The sequence below is a fragment of the Pararge aegeria genome, chromosome 2 (assembly GCF_905163445.1).
Source record: "Pararge aegeria chromosome 2, ilParAegt1.1, whole genome shotgun sequence".
In the NCBI taxonomy this organism is placed as follows: Eukaryota; Metazoa; Arthropoda; class Insecta; order Lepidoptera; family Nymphalidae; genus Pararge; species Pararge aegeria.
In genome coordinates, this window is record NC_053181.1 from 17026232 (window position 1) to 17044969 (window position 18738).

Here is an 18738-nt window from a genome sequence, read left to right on the forward strand (position 1 = left end):
CGGAATTCCTCAGCGGACATCAGCAAACCCCTCATTTAAAGCTTAGCGACACTGAATACTTTAATTTTTTTAGATCTACAACTAAGTTTAATGCCACATAAAAAAACAAAATCGAAATCAGACGAAGTCGCGGGCAACAGCTAGTTAGAAAATATATAAACAGTCTATTTTACCTATGTAATAAAATGTAAGCAACTAAAGGTCATAGATCGTCTTACCTAGTGAAAATCTTGTAATGATAAATAAATAAATTTATATATTTACCGTCAAATTCTATATTTTATCTGTTATGTATATTATTGTTAGTGATATTATGTCTACATAACGATGTCTCTTGACAACCGTGAGTTATAAATGACGATACATAAACACTATATTGATATGAAAGTGTGCATACTTGCAACATCACATTGTAAATTACATGTTCAGAACATAAATCCCGAATGCCAAAGCGGTGTCAGAGGTATTAAATCATGACGTGTCGCAAATACTGTGGTATGAACAGGTAGGTACATACCTAATAGTCAAAATAAACGTAAACATCTATTCAATAACTACCTCGCACATCTGGCAGACTGAAGAATTTAGAATATTAAACTATAGGTAATCTATTCGTACTTTTATTTACTCGTATATTTTTTTTTACTTTTATGATCAGCAAGGTGCAATTTCTTTAAATTGCACCTTGGTGATCATAAAAGCATCGCAGGGTGTGCAAAGATAACGACCTAGAAAGAGCTTCCCGTTTTCCATCATGGAATGGCGATAGAATTTCAGACTTCATAAAAACATCGCAGGGTGTGCAAGGATAACGACCTAGAAAAAGCCTCTCTTTTTCCATCATGGAATGACGATAGAATTTCGGACTTCATAAAAGCATCGCAGGGTGTGCAAGGATAACGGCCTAGAAAGAGCCTCCCGTTTTCCATCATGGAATGGCGATAGAATTTCGGACTTCATAAAAGCATCGCAGGGTGTGAAGGATAACGACCTAGAAAGAGCCTCCCGTTTTCCATCATGGAATGGCGATAGAATTTCGTATTTCCCCGGTCGAGCAATCTCACAAAAAGCTTTACTTGGTCTATTAAGGTTCGATCATTTTGGGAAATTATAATAAAAAAAATGTCTACTTTAGTATGGCAGTATGCGTTGACCGTAGCAGGTTATTACAGCTACCTTCTAAGACTGCATCACGGTATACCGCCTGGTCAGATAAGAATAAAGGGCTAACTCGTAATATAGTACTAAAAAACAAAAAGTGTACGAATATTACATACTTAGGCACTGCGTCTAAATTAGAACCGACTGTAAAAAGTAGGAGTCAAAGTAAAATTTGTTGACTTGGTCTGACCAGCTCCATGCCGTATTTCTGCAAGGTCTTGAAATATGGACAGTAATTTTCATCCGAAAGGCATACGAATGAGGCAAGTCAAACAAAAGTTTGTTATAAACATTGCTTTTTATTCTGGGGAAGTCAATTAAAAGGTTCAAGCGACAAGAGCGCTAGGGATCGTGCTTTTGTTTCAAACAATTTATTACTTTGATATAATTAAATACAACGATTGTACTTTTTCGAATCCGCGTTTAATTAAAAGCTACAATCACAGTCTCGTAGACTTTGGTAGCAGTTCTTTGTGTCCCTAATTTAATAGGAAGGGTGGGTATTTTAATTAGCGCCTACGCAACTAGTCATCGATTCGTAAATCCTAGAATTGAATTGAACCTTAATTATCGTACCGAGATTGAATTGAAAACAGATACCTACATACTACATTTTCATTGATTATAATTCAAGGAAATGTCTATGTACCTAATGGTCATTAAAATACTTTTCTAACTAAAATTCTTCGTTACTAAATTTATGAATGAGAAAATGTTTTGTTAGTCGGTTCTTATGCCACGCAGCAAGAGGGCAACGGATTGACGCATACAAATCTCTGTAAAGGATACGTATATTGACATCTTGAAGTGGGTGTGACCATTTATCCTGAAAAAACTAATAAAATAAATTTTATGGATTTACGCGGTTTTTTGGTTTTCCATGAATCCTGCGGGAACCGTACATTTTCCCAGGATAAAAAGCATTGTATTTGATAATCCAGGATATAATATCTCCAGTCAAATTGGTCTAGTACTTTTTGCGTGAAAGAGTAACAAACATCCATCCATCCATCCATCCATACTTACAAACATTCGCATTTATAATATTAGTAGGATATGTTTTCAACATCTTTTATTATGAATGGAAGTACTATAAGTACGTACTAGGGATACAGTAGGTACGAGTAGATATACAAAGAAAACTACTCACCATATTTCTTATTGTCTTTGCCTTTGTCGGATTTTCCCCTCGGGAACTGTGTAGGAACGCGGTCGCTCTCAATGTCATCGTAATCCGGCTGTGGAAGGTAAATCGACATTATATATACTATACAATTGATGAATTTCTTAATGACAAGGTTGCTTGGAAGGATCCGGCTCCGCTTTCATCTCTCACAAGATAGAAAAATGATTGTTAAAATGTAAAATGTAAATTGTTGATGTTGGAAAAGTGCATCTGCCTTCCGAACCGATGGTAGAGTCACTACAAACAGACAGACTTGACGTTTCAAAAGTGCTTATATTAAGCCTACTTGAAATAAATTAATTTTGAATTTGTATTTGAATTTGAATTTATATTGATGACACTCATAGTAAAATTAGTTAATACGTGTTACGTGTCATCGGACTCGTTTGCGAAGTGGTGAGCGCTGTCAAAAAAGTGGGAGGTCTTGGGTTTGACACAATTTGGGAATTTGTTTTTTTGGTATATTTACTGTTCTAGTCAGGTAGGTTTCACGACTTTAGATCAACTTCCAAGCGTTTTACCGTTTCGGTATGATGCCGAGAAGAAACGGATAAAAAGAGTTTAATATAACCGCCCTAACATTTTTGTCCAATAATAACTTAGACTGAATCATCACTTAACATCGGGTAAGCGGTCATAATAAAAATAGAAATAATTTGCATCCTTAAAATACATTTTATCCCGCAAAAATAAATGGTTCCTGCGATTTTTCTAAAATTCAAAATAAACGGGGACAAGGTTGCGGACAACTACTAGTATTCAATAATATCGGACATTCACAATAGTGACTACACAATCTCTTTTGCAGTATTTGTTTTCTTAACTCTTATTACATTGTCTTAATCTATATCACTTAATATACAAGACTTAAACAAGTCATACAATCTACGTAAAATTGAAATGTTTAAAAGGATATATAAACATATAAACCGTGTCAATGCGATAGCGTTATCGGAACACACAGAATTATATGAAAAACCTGATTTGCTAATGCAAAACGACAAAGGAATTAACAGCAAAGAAATAAATGCGTGGGCACTTGACTATCCTTATCTTCTTACAAGGTAAAACGAGATCAATGAACAACTAATGGTGATACGACGCTCATATTGTAGAAGAGACTTATCGGGAAAAAGAAATACTGGCTTAAACTCGTTTAGTGCAAGTAAATAATAGCCTTGGATGCTAGTCAAAAAATTTAGCACTTAATAAAGGCAAACCGATCATCGATCTATCTAAGATTACTGATCACTAATCCCGGATGGGGTAAAAAATATTTGGGGGTTACCGTTCCGGAGTTAGAAAATTGGCTTTGTCACGGAGAGCACGCTAAGACGTGAACCCCGGTAATCTTGTGATAATACTAATAATTCTCATTGCTAAAGCTCACCCCGCATTTAGGCAGCTCTCTATCTAAAAATGAAGCCTCTGCCCAGCTTACTACATTAGTGGACTGGGGATGACGAAATGAATAAAATTTTAAGTAGTTAAAAGAACAATCTCAGAATTGAGGCATAATAATGTCCCTGGTGCATTGAAATGAAACACATATTAGGAAAATGAAAGTCATAAGGAATTAAAAGCTGATTTGATTATTAACGTTAATAAATTCGATCTAAATTGCCGACGATGTCCCTCGAAATAACCGATACATACTCGTACATAGCTTTTCACTTCTTTCTTTAATTTAAACTCCGAAGATAACGCAACCATGACTGTATTACGAAGGATACAGTTTTGTGTTGATAATTATTTTACTTAGTTGGCACAAAATGTCAGATACGTTCATAATCTATACATAAAGTTTATAAATGCATCCTTCTATAAATACTTGCACTAGGTAAATCGAGATTTAAAATGCTTACAAATATTCTTTCGATAAAGTATTTTAACGATACGATAGGCACTCCGATAACTCCATGCAAAGACATGCTCAAGTCAATCTCAGTAGTAAGTTCATAAATGGCTACAAAAGCAGAATATAATTGATTGCATCTTAAAGATCCTTATCAACTTATAAAGTGTCAAATAAATGCACGAGAGTGTTGGATCAATGCAAAAAAAAACAACGTAAAAGGGACAAAAGGCATTCCTCATCTTTGTAATGTCATAGCAAAAGCGAGCTATTTGGATTGAACCAATAAAAAGATAGTCAAGGTTACCACACGTACATTTATCTTTGGCGGCAATGATTTCTTTGATATGTCATCGATAAAGACTCCATCATTGTTCATTTAGCTTCGCTTAATATGCAAAGTTTAATTTTAATGTTATTATACACGACTAGTGACTTTTATTATGAAGATGAGGATTTGAAAGATGCTATTACAGAGCTTTAACAATTTAGTATGTGATATTGAAAAGACGACCCCGGAGTTCCTTAGATATACTTAGTCGTTTCTTAGAGTAAAAAATCTAAACTAAATTTTGACAAATTTTATTTTGTTTTCGGGTCTCCTTCCACAATGAGAAGGGGTTAAGGCCGTAGTCCACCACGCTGGTCCAGTGCGGATTGGTGGACTCCGCATACCTTTGAGAACATTATGGAGAACTCTCAGGCATGCAGATTTCCTCACGATGTTGTCCTTCACCGTTCAAGCGAGCAAGAGAATTGCTCAAAACGCACATAAATTAGAAAAGTTAGACGTGCGTGGGATTCGAACTTGGCCCCCCGAAAGTAAAGTCAAAGTCCTACCTACAGGGCTATCACCGTTTCAGGACCTATTTACTGTATTTTAATAACGAACAACTGAGTAAATAGAAACGTACTGCTGATTTGCTAAAGTTTATCCAAACAAAGTGCGGTAATGACCCGAAGAATATCTGGTGTTCTTTTATATAATGACTAATGATTACGTTTAGATAATTGCAATTATTTCAACATATTTAAATAATATATAATATCAAAATTTACCGTTAATTTATAATAAGTTAATGTTATTACAGCCGATGAAATGGCATTAGTTGGTAATATTTATCAATCTGTTGCAAATTGAAGACATATCATTATTCATGGCAAGGTGCATCTCGGAATCACTTTGTGTAAATCGGACCTTTATCAAGCAACACATTAAATGTCCCTTATATTATAAAAAAAATGTAATCTTACCGTCAAGGTTTTGATTTCCATTAAGAACCCGTTGTGATTCATGAGTCTGAATTTATTCTGAATTGTATCCTCTTTTACATTAAGATTAAGGATTTAGATGCCATTTACAAATGACAAGTAGTTGATAACTTATTTTATGAGCCACGTTTTAATAAGCTTGATTTTAAATTTGTTAGCGTTTAATTGGATTCATGCTCTTTATCCTGAAGATGCAAGTATAAAGTACAGATTGTTTTTTATAACGCACGAGGAATAAGAAACAATTGCGTAAATAAAGAAAACTACCAACTATTAACATTTCTTAAAGTGTTACTACGTATAAGAAATGTGGTCATGCTTAATGTTTCGTAGATTGGCTGTCCGCACTTTTAAAAATAAATCCCGTAAATGGAGTTCGCAATAAAGGTACGCGTAAAAAACGTATAAAATCACGTGCAAATTGATTTTTAAAATAGCACCTTTACTTAATAGTTGTAATGTGATTTGCAACAAAGATAATGCAATTTTCACTTGCAATAAAATTATATGGCAAATTATTAGCCACGTCTAATGTATAACAAATTGGATGTTATAAATTTGTTGGTCAGTCATAATTTTAATGGAATGGTTGGAGCGAATTGGGTTTCATTAATTTCAATCCTGATTTCAATCAATTTGAAGGGCAGGTTCTCTCATTAGGTACTTTGAAGGTAAATCTACTGTGATTATTATAATACATTTGTGTTTTATCATTTGTTTATTTAGTTTCATCAATTTAAGACTCAATTTATGTAATACCTTTATTTTTTATCGTTTCTTCACTAACGTTCGTGATTTAAATAATTTATCATTCTCTTTACATCATTATTCATACTTAATACAACTTTATTTCAATAAGATACACACAGAAATGCTTTTAACGGAATACCCATATAACGCGGTTCTTTCTTGTCCTTACCGCTCTGTTACTGTAGGTATTATAGTTTCTTCACGCATTTTTTGTGTTAACAAGTTTATTGAGTGAGATTCAAGTTTAAAATTGAATTTAGTACAATACAATACAAACAATATTTGGTTTTCATTATACATCATGTTTGGAAGATATTTCTTATAACGGTAATTCGCTCTTATTCCTATTACGTATTTTTCCTTCTGATCTAATTTTTAATCTTTTTATAGATTTTGAGAAGATGCCGCTGATTTACGTGTCTCCTGTATAAATTAAAAGATTTACCTACTAATCTAAGACTTTCGGTTATCCGAATAACTTAAAAGTGCAGCCTATTAAAGTCCCAAAGAAGGGCCCCTCTCTCACAGGAGAGACGGTTTTAGACTAGTATCACATAAGTAGTACTAAGTGATTATAACCAGGACACAAGGTCTAACGTGCTCTCCGAGGCACGGGGGTTTACACCTCATATTTACAAAATATCCTTTAACAAAAAAACCTAAGCCGGGATTCGAACCTAAGATCTCGTGTTCCATAGTTGAACATGTTAACCACTGAACTAACTAGGCAGTTTGAGTTTAAAGACAATAACAATTAGTAGGTTGAGTTATATATAATTTTCGTCAGTTTGACTTACCTTGGGAATATCAGCTGGGCCATAACCATTTTCCCTTGGTGGCAGTTTCGGAGGCTTGTCACCTCTCCTTTGTCCCATCTGCATCATCAGTTGTTCTCTCGTCGCCGCTACAACCCCGTGGCCATTGAGACCGTTGTGGCCGTTGTGGCCGTTGTGACCATATCCTCCAGAACTGCCGCTTGACCCAGAGCCGTTGGCATTTGAACTGGCGATACTGTAAGGATCCTCATCGGGTATCGGGATGCGAGGTCTGTTCTTGATATCCATTGGTCTTTGAACTGTTGACAAGAATTTTTACATTTAATATGATGATTATAATCAAAGAAAAAAACAAAACTTTATTTGGAACAGTTACAATGGCACTTATAATATGGCATGGGTAGTTAAAACTGTGCTTCATGTACTCCCACCCAGTTTGGAGTTATATGGCACTAATTGTAGAAATATTCCATTTAAACGATTGTGTGTATGTGTGTGTTTGTTTGTGTGTATGTATGTGTTTGTGTGTTTGTTTTTCTACCTGCGTAAACTAAAGAGTGATCTTTATAAATATTTTCTGACTTATAATCTTCATTGAGACTGCATTGCAATGAACCTTTGATCTTTAAGCTGCGCTTACAAATGAGCCAATTTAGCTCGAAATAAATATCAGATTCGGAATTAAAGTAGTGACTTTGATGTGGAATTTATTATATGAGTTATTTATAATTTGATTGAAGGTTGACCTAGTTATAAAATTGAGATTGATTCAAATTTTATTCCATACAAAATTATAATTTTTAATAAAAGTTCGTTTGAAATATTATTATATAGGTATACTGACTAGTTTTTGCTTGATTCGATGATCTATTTCGAGGTTCCAATTTTAAATTAAAAAATTAAAAGATTGAAAGATAATCATAATAACTTATATCAGAGGCACTCCTTAAATTGACTCATTTGCTTATATCGATTATGTTTATATGCCTATCGAATAAGCAGTTAGAGCCTAGTGGTTAGGACTACGGCCTTCCTTTCGAGGGGACTAATCCCCGATCCTCCATTTCTAATTTAAGTATGAAATACGTATCACTTGCTTTAACGGTTAAGGATCATCGCAAGGAAACCTGCAAGATGGAGTGTTCTCCATAATATTTTCAAGGACACGGCATAATTATATTATGAAAATTAAGCTAATTTTGCTATACTCCGCGTAAAGCAAGAAAATATGTGAATCCGGTTTCGGTGCGCAATGTACGTAGAGGGTACATTGCCGAAGGTCTGCTTGTTGTGAGTTTAGGATTGAAGAAATTATAAATTAGACCATACAGATTCTCTTGCTTTTCGCGGAGTATAACAAATTAAATGATAAACGACTAAGACACCAGGAGGTATCTTTGCATCGCTCGAGTCCATGTAGCACTGCGGTGCATCGCTTTTTCGGAAGGACACTTGCCGATAACCACCTGAGGGGTTGCTACGGCGTCACCGGGGGAGTGGGGCGAGCGCGAAAGCTCGCCATGAGAAGAGCCCCAGGGCTCGACGACATGCGGTGCATCGATAATGCAGTCATATTTATGTCAATACTAGCGGACCCCAGCGCCATCTGTCGGGCTGATTTGTGAATCTAAACCATCCAGGGTGCCACCCAAATGCATACCGAAAAATTCATTCAAATCGGTCCGGCCGTTTAGGAGGAGTTCAGTGACATACACACGCACACAAGAAATATATATATAAAGATACCCACCAACTCAATGTCATGAACATAGATATCTGGCAAATATGAATTTATAGTTATCAAAAGTTTAATTATTTACCTACTTTATGAATTTACTGTAACAAAACTTAATTTTCATAATATATCATGGGATTCCCCAAAGCAACTCCGGCTATCCAATACACGGCATTAGCCCTTTGGCCCTAAAGAAGGCCAGTAATGGGTAGATGGTGATAATGATATCTACCAAAAAACGGTGGAATTCTTTTACTGGAAATGGCTATATGTTTTAGTAAAGTTTTAAGCACAAGCCTCGATTCGCCCCTTTTATTTTTCAGTTGTCTCTTGTTTCTCTAAAATTTTAAATATATCTACGCTTAGTCACTTTCGACACTATTTTTTTTTTATACCACTACAAGTTATCCCTTGACTGCAATATCACCTGATGGTAGCGGGATGTTGCAGCCTAAGATGGTAACGGGATAACCTTTTAGGAGATAGCAGTTATATTAAACCCATACCTTATATTATATAATCTCTTTTTGGTAGAGTCACTACAAACAGACATTCTTGACGTTTCAAAAGTTTTTATAAAGTAGGCCTACTTGAAATAAACGAATTTTGAATTATACGAATTTATACGCGACATCGTGCAGGAACGCTCTTTGTCAGAAGGGTGGTAACTAGACACGGCCAAAGCCTCCCACTGGAAACAGCACTACAGTCTACAATACTGTCTAGTTTGACGCCACAGCCCGTCCACGGTTCCCAACATACGTGACGTGTCGAGCTACCTTTTGAAAGTTAACCTCAAGGTCATTAGCTAGGATTGGTATGCTTAATAAACGTATAATAATGTGGGTGGCAGCCTTTGTAACGTCGCGTCGCATATAACCATAGGTCCTCGTGTCTAGTGATTGCCATCCGATCTCTGGATCACGACATTCGATTGCGAAATGTTGCCGACTGTGCAAAGAGCGTGTTAGATAATCGATTGGATGTTTATATCAATTTTATTGTTCCTTACCTACGTACTATTCGGCGATATGCATTCGAAGCTCTTACCAATGTAAAAAGGTACCTATAGTACCGCCTCTATCGTCTGAGTCGACTGGACATAAATATTTTTATCTATGTCTCTCTCGCGCTTTATGATTGTCAACTCTTTACCGGCCCTGGCAGAAGGCTAAGAATAAGTGGTGATTAGAACTTTGTCCATAAAGCTAACCAAGTGCGGATTAGTGGTAACCACACGCTTGTTATAGAGAACTCTCAGGCATGCGCGTTTCCTTGCGATGTTTTCCTGCGCGAATAAAAGAGAGAACGAATGAGAGCTGAGTATAGTTTGGGAGAACCATGTTTTCGGCACCTTTTTTACTCAGATAGTATTCTTCAATGTATTGAAAATTATGTCTCAATATATCAAAATCCAAGATGCTTCTTACGTTTAGAAGCGAAATTAAACCAAGGGTTTTACATAATTTACTTGAACCCAGTAGGTAAGGCTAAGGCATAGGCAAAGCATTGTAATGCCCTTTTTCACTATATGCCTATGATTCCTAGTGATTTAGATGATTCATAGAAAAAAATTATATCTAACGTCGTTAGGATTCGTAAAAAATTACGACAACGATTCGACGGATAGTAATGTTGATGGGACTCGTAAACTGATAGGTACTTGACAGATCAATGAATTTTGTTTTTCTTTTTTTTTATAACCTTAAGTCCATACAACAAATAGAAAAAATTATAATACCAACGCGAAATACCAGACCTTGTGGCAAGAACCATAGACCAGTTAGGTTATGTGAGTTGCCTAGTGAAAATCGATTGGTGAAAGGAAAATGTATGCCTAGGAATCTTCTACGCGTTACTTACTTAGACATTGCCTTCTTGCCCGTCCTTAGTGAACGGGCATTAGTCCCACTATTACACGTTGAGAAAAGAGAAGGAAAGTGAATCGCGGTGAACATGCTTTCCACAAGACAGTATTAGTAAAGCGTAAAACTATCATCATATCAACCTATTACCGGCCCACTACAGGGCACGGGTCTCCTCTCACAGTGAGAAGGGTTTTAGCCGCGCTTGGTAGTTACGAGATCGGTGGACTCCACACAATAAATTCAAATTCAAATTCAAAATTTCTTTATTCATGTAGGCCTATCACAGGCACTTATGAAGCGTTCATACATATTTGTTTACATAATTGTAACGGGATGGCGATAACTTCGTTCGCCAACTTAAATCTAAAGCTACGAGGGTTCCAAACGCGCCCTGGTCTAAGAAGAGCCCACAACAAACTTAGCCGGGTAAATTTATTTTTTTGTTATCACCATCTTCCAGTATATTTAAATTAAGCTATGAAGCTAGAGCAATTCACACCCAAGCTTTTTTATCGTTTAAATAATCCTTAATGTTATAATAGGATTTTTCTGTAAGCTTACGTTTTATATAAACTTTGAACTTATTGAGAGACAACTCAAAGATTTCGTTTGGTAATTTGTTATAAAATAATATACAATTGCCCTTGAATGAATATTCAGAACTTTCAGGCATGCAGGTATCCCCACGATATTTTCCATTCACCGTTAAAGTGAAATTTAAATGCTTAAAGCGCTCATAACTCAGGAAAGTAAGGGACGTGCTAGGATTAGAATTCGACCCCCTGAAAGTAAAGCCGAAGTCCTAACCACTATGCTATCACAGCTCGATACTATACTTTCATAAAAAATGCTGTCGTAACTTAGACGCCTGCCTGTAATAAATAGCAAATGTATACTCAAGTTACTTAAAAGCATTGCAGTAAAACGTTACCCGATGCCTTTAACGACACAAATGCTATTTTAATGACTGTTGTAACTTTTGCACTGTTAACACTAGAAGGGTATGAAAATAGCATTGAATATTATGTGAAGTTCTTTTCTTTTAATAATTATTTATCTTAAGTATCAATGTCGCCGGTATCTTAGCAATTATTTTAATACGCTTTTTCAATACCCTGTTTAAATACTTAGGTACAGAGTTTTACAATATTTTAGTCAAAATGCTACAGTCACTAATTGGTTTTTAGTTAAAAGTATGTTTATTTAAAATTCTAACCTACGGATTACGAGGTGTTAAGTTCCATTCCTGGGTCGAGCAAAAATTGTACCAAGTAGGGTTTTCTGTTGGGCAGACTACAGTACCAGCCCGGAGCATATTTATATTTGTATCTGGTGCATCGGAGAGCACGCTTAACCACCGAAAACACTAATAAGGGGTACCTATGAGTTTAGGAAATTCTTCCGCCATACTCCAAACAAGTTAGTTTGCTACCATCATGTATCATCATTAACCACCAGGGGAGATGGCAGACGAGGGTACAGCTAGAGAAGAGATAATAATATGCTGATAGCTAGTATTTATACCATTCAAGTAAGTAGATAAAAACCTAATTTATTTAACAAACTAGTCACAACGGTTGATCTAAATCATAAATTACATAACATAAATTGAGTTAAAATTATTGTGACTTTCATTCTTATAATTAGGTCTTATAATTCAGGTCACACGTTTGTGACCCGAGTTTGTGACAGTTCAGCTTAGCACACTACAACCTGTTTGTACTGTCATATTAAATTAAATCGAATGAGCCAGCGGAATCAACTGAAAGGCTGCCTTTAAGAGTACACAGTAGGAAATAATTAATTCGTTATTAAGCAGGGCCCTTCGCAGGCAGTGACTCGTAGAATCGGGGGCGCTGAAGGCAATTATTATCGTCGTGTATCTATAAATTACTGTGGTATAATTTAAACAATCTAATATTGAAATGGGCCTTATAAGAAGGCTCAGAGCCACTCAGCGGGAGATGGAGAGAGCTATGTAACGATTGTCTCTACTTAATCGAATCAGGAATGAGGAGATCCGTAGAATGACCAGAGTTACCGACATAGCTCAACGAATCGCAAAGCTGAAGTGGAAATGGGCGGAGCACAGCTCGGAGAACCGATGGATGTTGAGGTTCCAAGGTGCTGGAATGCCGAACCCGCACAGGTAAACGCATTGTTGGTCAGCCCCAAACGAGGTGGACAGACGACATCAAAAGAGTCGCTGGAAGCCGCTGGAAACAAACGTGCCAGGACATGGATTTTAAAAAAGAGAGAATTCAGAGAAAATTAAGAAATTAAATTCCCAAACTACCTCTGCCAAGGATCGGACCCAGGACGCCTCTGCGGCAGGGAGGTCTTCAATCTTCTTAGTTAACGCATTCCATCTGACATACCAAAGCCTGCAGCGTGGCGGCGGCTTTCTACTCGCATAGCAATTGGTATTCGGCATAAAGGTGTATAGTATCAATCAGTTTGCATCGACAATTGTAAGTGACCATCGGGCAAGATCGCTGAAACCGTTGTCACCGATAAACATTCAAAGAAATAAAACAAAGGCTTTTAAAAACACATTATTTTCTTAGATACTAGATAAAGATGTAAAGGAACTAGATAAGCTGGTTTACGCGTTTTGTGGACCACCACGTATGTCTGAACGGGGTTAGAATCTAGATTAGTATAGTCAATGACCTGAATCTTAAAATGGCACAAAGTTTGCAAAGGCCAGGAAATAATCCTCATAAAATACGAGATAAAAGCATTTTAGATGATACAAACATCAAACAATTTTACCGAAGTTAAAAGATAATAAAATATGTGTGGTTGCAAAAAATCTTAAGGTATCGGGTAGAGTTCCTACACTCTGTATTTTATAACCATATATGTAATTTCAATTCAAAATCATCTTTTTTTAAATAGTGATGGCTTAGTGGTTTGTACTTCAGCTTCGCTTTCGGGGGGGCCAAGTTGGAATTCAGGCACGCACCTCTAACTTTCCTAAGTTATGTGGGTTTTAAGTTAAAATATCACTTGTTTTGACGGTGAAGGAAAACATCGTGAGGAAACCTGCATGACTGAGAGTTCTGAATAATGTACTCAAAGGCGTGAGTAGTATGACAATCCGCATTGGGCCAGCGTGGTGGACCACGGCCTAAATTCTTCTTCCTGTGGGAGAAAGCCGTTGTCCATCTCGCTGGTCAAGTGTGGATTGGTAGACCTCACACGCCTTTGAGTACATTATGCAGAACTCTCAGGCATGCAGGTTTCCTCACGATGTTTTCCTCTCTTAGGAAAGCCGGTTTCTTCACGATGTTTTCCTTAACCGTTAAAGCAAGTGATATTTAATTGCTCATTACTAAATGAGAATTTAGAGGTGAAGAGGAACTCAGTCTCACCGAAGCCCTCACCACTAGATTATCACCACGGCATTATCAATTACGATATCCTAACAGTAATGAAATCAGTTACCAGTCTTACATTTGTAAGGTGTTTGCAACAAGGATCATTTTTGTTTTTCAATCACAAATACGCTTCCTCTATTCGATCATTTGCATTACTTTGCATAGAATCAGTCACGACCCATGTTTGACCAACATTTTAACGTTTCAATTGCTAATCTAAGATTCAAAATGCGCACTCTAATGAGGTATGGGTAAATGGTTCCATTCTGACGATCTAGTTATGCCACAGCCAGTCACGAATAAGACCGACCTTCATGTTGAAATCGAAATTTGTCGGTCCGGAGAACATGTCCATGTTAACAAAGCAACAGATAGTGTTACAGAAACAGCCATTGAAAAACAATGCGAAAGACCAAAACCATTAGACATTATGTTACGATGTTATCACAGTGCTCCAGTTATTAAGATTTTTAATCAATCTTCACTAAATGCCAGTCAGAGGTAATTAAAAGCTTTGTAATACGTATTGTATGATAACTATAACCAATTCCCATTACATTATGTCAAATTGCGATAGTTTGCATGACTGTCTGTCTACCGGCTAAACAGTTTAAACATTATATGGAATTTAAGCACGGACGACAAAAAAGTAAGGTAAGAACGTACAAAGTTTACTTTTTACGGCCTCCATTCTCAAACTCAGCTCAAACTGTTTAGCAACATACAGTTTAGTTTATTTGAGTTTGTATTTATTTAATTTAACCATAAAAGTTCTTTTTTCCGAGTAGTAAGTACAAATTTCTTACAGAAGTACGAAAGAAATAGAAGACGTAGTCACGCAATAATATAGCATAAAGTAACAAATAGCAAGTAAATATTAAATCTAGATCGTTCATGTTTTATTATTAACTTTTTGATTTAAGAGAACAGATGATCTAAAATCAATAAATTTATTTGAGCACCACATCCGATAAACAGCGGTAAGACCGCGAAACCGCTGCAGGAAATCTATAAACGTACTATCTTATCCGAGCTGGAAAATCACGGGAATCGCACTGTGTGGTTTCTTTCCCATAAATTCCGTATGATTTGTACAAAACCAATATCGGATTTAGAATAAGCACCAACTAAGTGTAGAAATATGGTTGGGCTAATGTAATATGATTCGAAGGTAATTTTAGTCCTTAAAGCATAAGTTCAAACATTGTGTTAAAAATACATCAATACGTCAAGTTTGGGTATTTAAAAAAATGATATTGACGGGTTCGCACAAAATGATAAGGCACTCTCTTCTTTCACTAGAAAATATAATCATTATTGCTAATTTCATCATCATCATCATCATCATCATCATCATATTTACCCATTACCGGCCCACTACAGGGTTGGGTCTCCTCCCACGATGATAAGGGTTAATGCTGTAGCCCATTACGCTGGACCAGTGCAGATTGGTGGACTTACACGCCTTTTGACATCATTATTAGGCATGAAGGTTTCCTCACGATGTTTTCTTCACCATTGGAATACATAATTTATATTCTGCGACAACGCACACATCGCCATCTAGCCCCAAAGTAAGCGTAGCTTGTTTTATGGGTACTGAGATCACTGATGAATATTTTTATGAATAATATACATAAATACTTATAATATACATATAAACACCTAGACACTGAAAAACATTCATGCTCATCACACAAACATTTTGCACTTGTGGGAATCGAACCCACGGCCTTGGACTCAGAAAGCAGGGTCGCTGCAAACTGCTCCAATCGGCCGTCAAGCAATTGAAGCAAGTGATATTTTAATTACTTAAAACGCACATAACTTAGAAAAGATAGAGGTAAGTGCTGGGATTCGAACTTAACACACTCTGGGGGCCTCCCCAGAAAGTGAAGCCGAAGTCTTCAAAAACTGGGCTATCACCGCTTTATTTTATTGTTAAATTGTAGAATGTTAATTTCTGAAAGGAAGCTACTTAGCTGTAGTAGCCATACTGGAAATTCTTAAGTGCTTGTAACGTAGATCTACTTGAAATGAATTAATTTTGAATTTGAATTTACTAAGTCAGAAAATTTGCCATAAAGTTGAGTGAAATGAGGTGCAATACATCATAAGATCGAAGTCAGATTACATTGTTGCACAACAATAAAGCGAGCTACTGAGAAGTGAGCCAGTGCATAGCTGATGCGGTTGCGTGCTATGAGAACTAAATCAGACTTGCAATTTGTTATAAAATTACTCGAAATGAAAATATTTGTTTTGATGCTAGCTCGTTTGCGCATACTATATTCAGCGTTCGAATAGCCATCTACGTTAACTCGATCATTCCGGAAATTCCGGAAGTAAAAGCCGATATAAAAAGCAATATATTACATGTGGGGGCTGATCACCTTGCTGATACGTACCCGAGACACGAACTGGTCGCGTTCCAAGCAATTTTACACCGATTTGTTCGATCATTGCATTGATATCCAAATTCCGTAAAACTTCCTACTAGATTATCTTTAAAAAGACTTTGAATTCGCGATGATAACATTATTAAATTCAGATTTTAATTTACTTGTGCTGAGTGTGACAGTAACGTAGAATTTAAATTTAAAGTAGCGTTATAACACGGATTCGAGAATTAGCAAGTTTGTGCAAGTCAAGTCCACAATCTGGAACCATCCAAATTAAAATTGAATTTTCTCTGGTTACGAAAACTTAACTTACCAGCCAAGGCCGTAGCGACGTTGTTCAAGAAGTACATTTACAGTTTGGCGTGAGAACGTTGCATTATAAAAATTAAATTTTGTTCGTTAGCCGTTTCTTAATGATAAGTGTTGAGGTCGGTTCATTGTTGTGTTGCAAAGGGGCTGTGGTCTCTGGAGGTCTTAGACAAGGTAACAAAAATATTGGACTGCAATGAATTAAGCTTAATTTGCTATAATCTATATTTATTAAACAAAGTCGTGTTACTTACACCATTGCGCAAGCGCATGCCTTTTTTGGTTACAAAGGAGGGAATCCTCAAAGATACCCGACCTCTGGGGAGATTGGTTTATGTGGGATTATTACTAACTAAAACCGACATGGTGGCCATCCTCGTCTTATAATTCTTCTCCTCAGAACGCACCGGTGCCTCCCTTGTACAACGCATGTAGAGAGATGCTATAATCTATATTTATTAAACAAAGTCGTGTTACTTACACCATTTATAACTTGAGAACGGATAGACCGATTTTCATTATTATTGATTTGTTTGATTCCTGTTAGTCCGGAATAGGATAAAAAGTATTAAAAACACAACTGACAGCGCACGTCATGTTGTCTATACCTAATCGTAAAACTGTTGATGTGACCTATAGAGGGGTACATTAATCCGGAGTAAGATGAGTTTTACGTATTGTACTTTATAAAAACATCGAGATGTAAAATGTATTAAGGCGAAATGAAATTCGCGGGGACAGCTAGTATAATATATAGTTTATAACGATAAGAAAAAACCTGTAGGTGCTGCATAACTTGTAATTTTTTTAATCTTATACACCATAGCATACAGATCTCTTGGCACTTTACGTTCTGAACCGGAGCATTGTAGGGAGATCTTCTAATACATTGGACTGGCTTCAATCACGTTTGTATCTCGACCCATGTGCGTCTCTCCTCGAGGTATGCATTCAATGGTAATTAATGAGCATATCGACGACACGTGACTGATTTTGTATAGTGTCCTTGCAATGTCAGTATACTCTTCAATAAAAAAAAGTTGTGGTATGAGTTTTTCTAACAATCATTTGAATTCCTGCGATCTTTTACCTGGTTTGCTAGTTTCAGCTACAAAGTATCGGATGAACGCGTTTTATCTGCACAGAATTTGTAACTAAGAAAGTATCAGTATTCCTAACATCTGTTCTAAAGGAAGAATAATTCAAATAATTCTGCATTATCAAAATGAAACATGGAATTATCTTTAAAAGAGTGTGTCTTTGTCATTTGTTTGCTATAATTTGTATTGTAGAGTCGCTTTAGATGTTTTATTTGCGATTTTTCCTGCGATTGCTCCGTGGTTGTGGCAGAAGTCAATCTGTCATTTATGTCACTTTAAATGAAGAGGGCACGCTCTTACATTAAGAACCTTTGTAAATGAAGCATTACTTTATATCACCTGGACAATAGATTTATCCAGTATGCTATTTCTTTTTCTTGTATTTTGTGTCCAACTACTTTGTTGTTCTAGTTGTAGAAATGCTTTTCTAGGGATCAAGAGGTCCTGTAACTCTGATTATTTGCGTAGGTTTCTTTCCTCAGATATGAGAGTTACTAAATTGGCACACACACAAGTTCTAAGATAAAACGCGCATGCCTTTTTTGGTTACAAAGGAGGGAATCCTCAAAGATACCCGACCTCGGGGAGATCGGTTTATGTGGGATTATTACTAACTGAAAACGATATGGTGGCCATCCTCGTCATATAATTCTTCTCCTCAGAACGCACCGGTGCCTCCCTTGTACATTTTGACTGCAAGCTGCTGCCTTTCCGGGGTCCTCGTATAAATTGACGTTACACTGCAAGGTCCCCCAATCTGGGGCTACCTATTGATCAGAAGGAATTGGGCGGGATTGCCATATCCTAGAACGCGCTTACTTAGAAGGTGTCTGTTATAAGTTTTGACAGGAAGCGATATTAAATATCCTGAGAGTGCACTACCGGATTAAGGATAGGTTAGGTTTGTCGCTGTTTTGTTCAGAGTCATGTTTGTTCTACGA

General features: G+C 36.5%; 1 protein-coding gene across 1 annotated transcript in view; it reads right to left on the reverse strand.

Annotated features, from left to right (window-relative positions):
• Positions 1 to 18738, reverse strand: part of LOC120634756 — a 186772-nt gene that overhangs the window by 5528 nt on the left and 162506 nt on the right. Inside the window, exons 7-8 of the mRNA XM_039905532.1 lie at positions 7022 to 7299; positions 2312 to 2399 (exon numbers count right to left, since the gene is read on the reverse strand). Coding sequence (XP_039761466.1) covers positions 2312 to 2399; positions 7022 to 7299 — 366 coding nt within the window. The remainder of the gene's footprint in view (positions 1 to 2311; positions 2400 to 7021; positions 7300 to 18738) is intronic.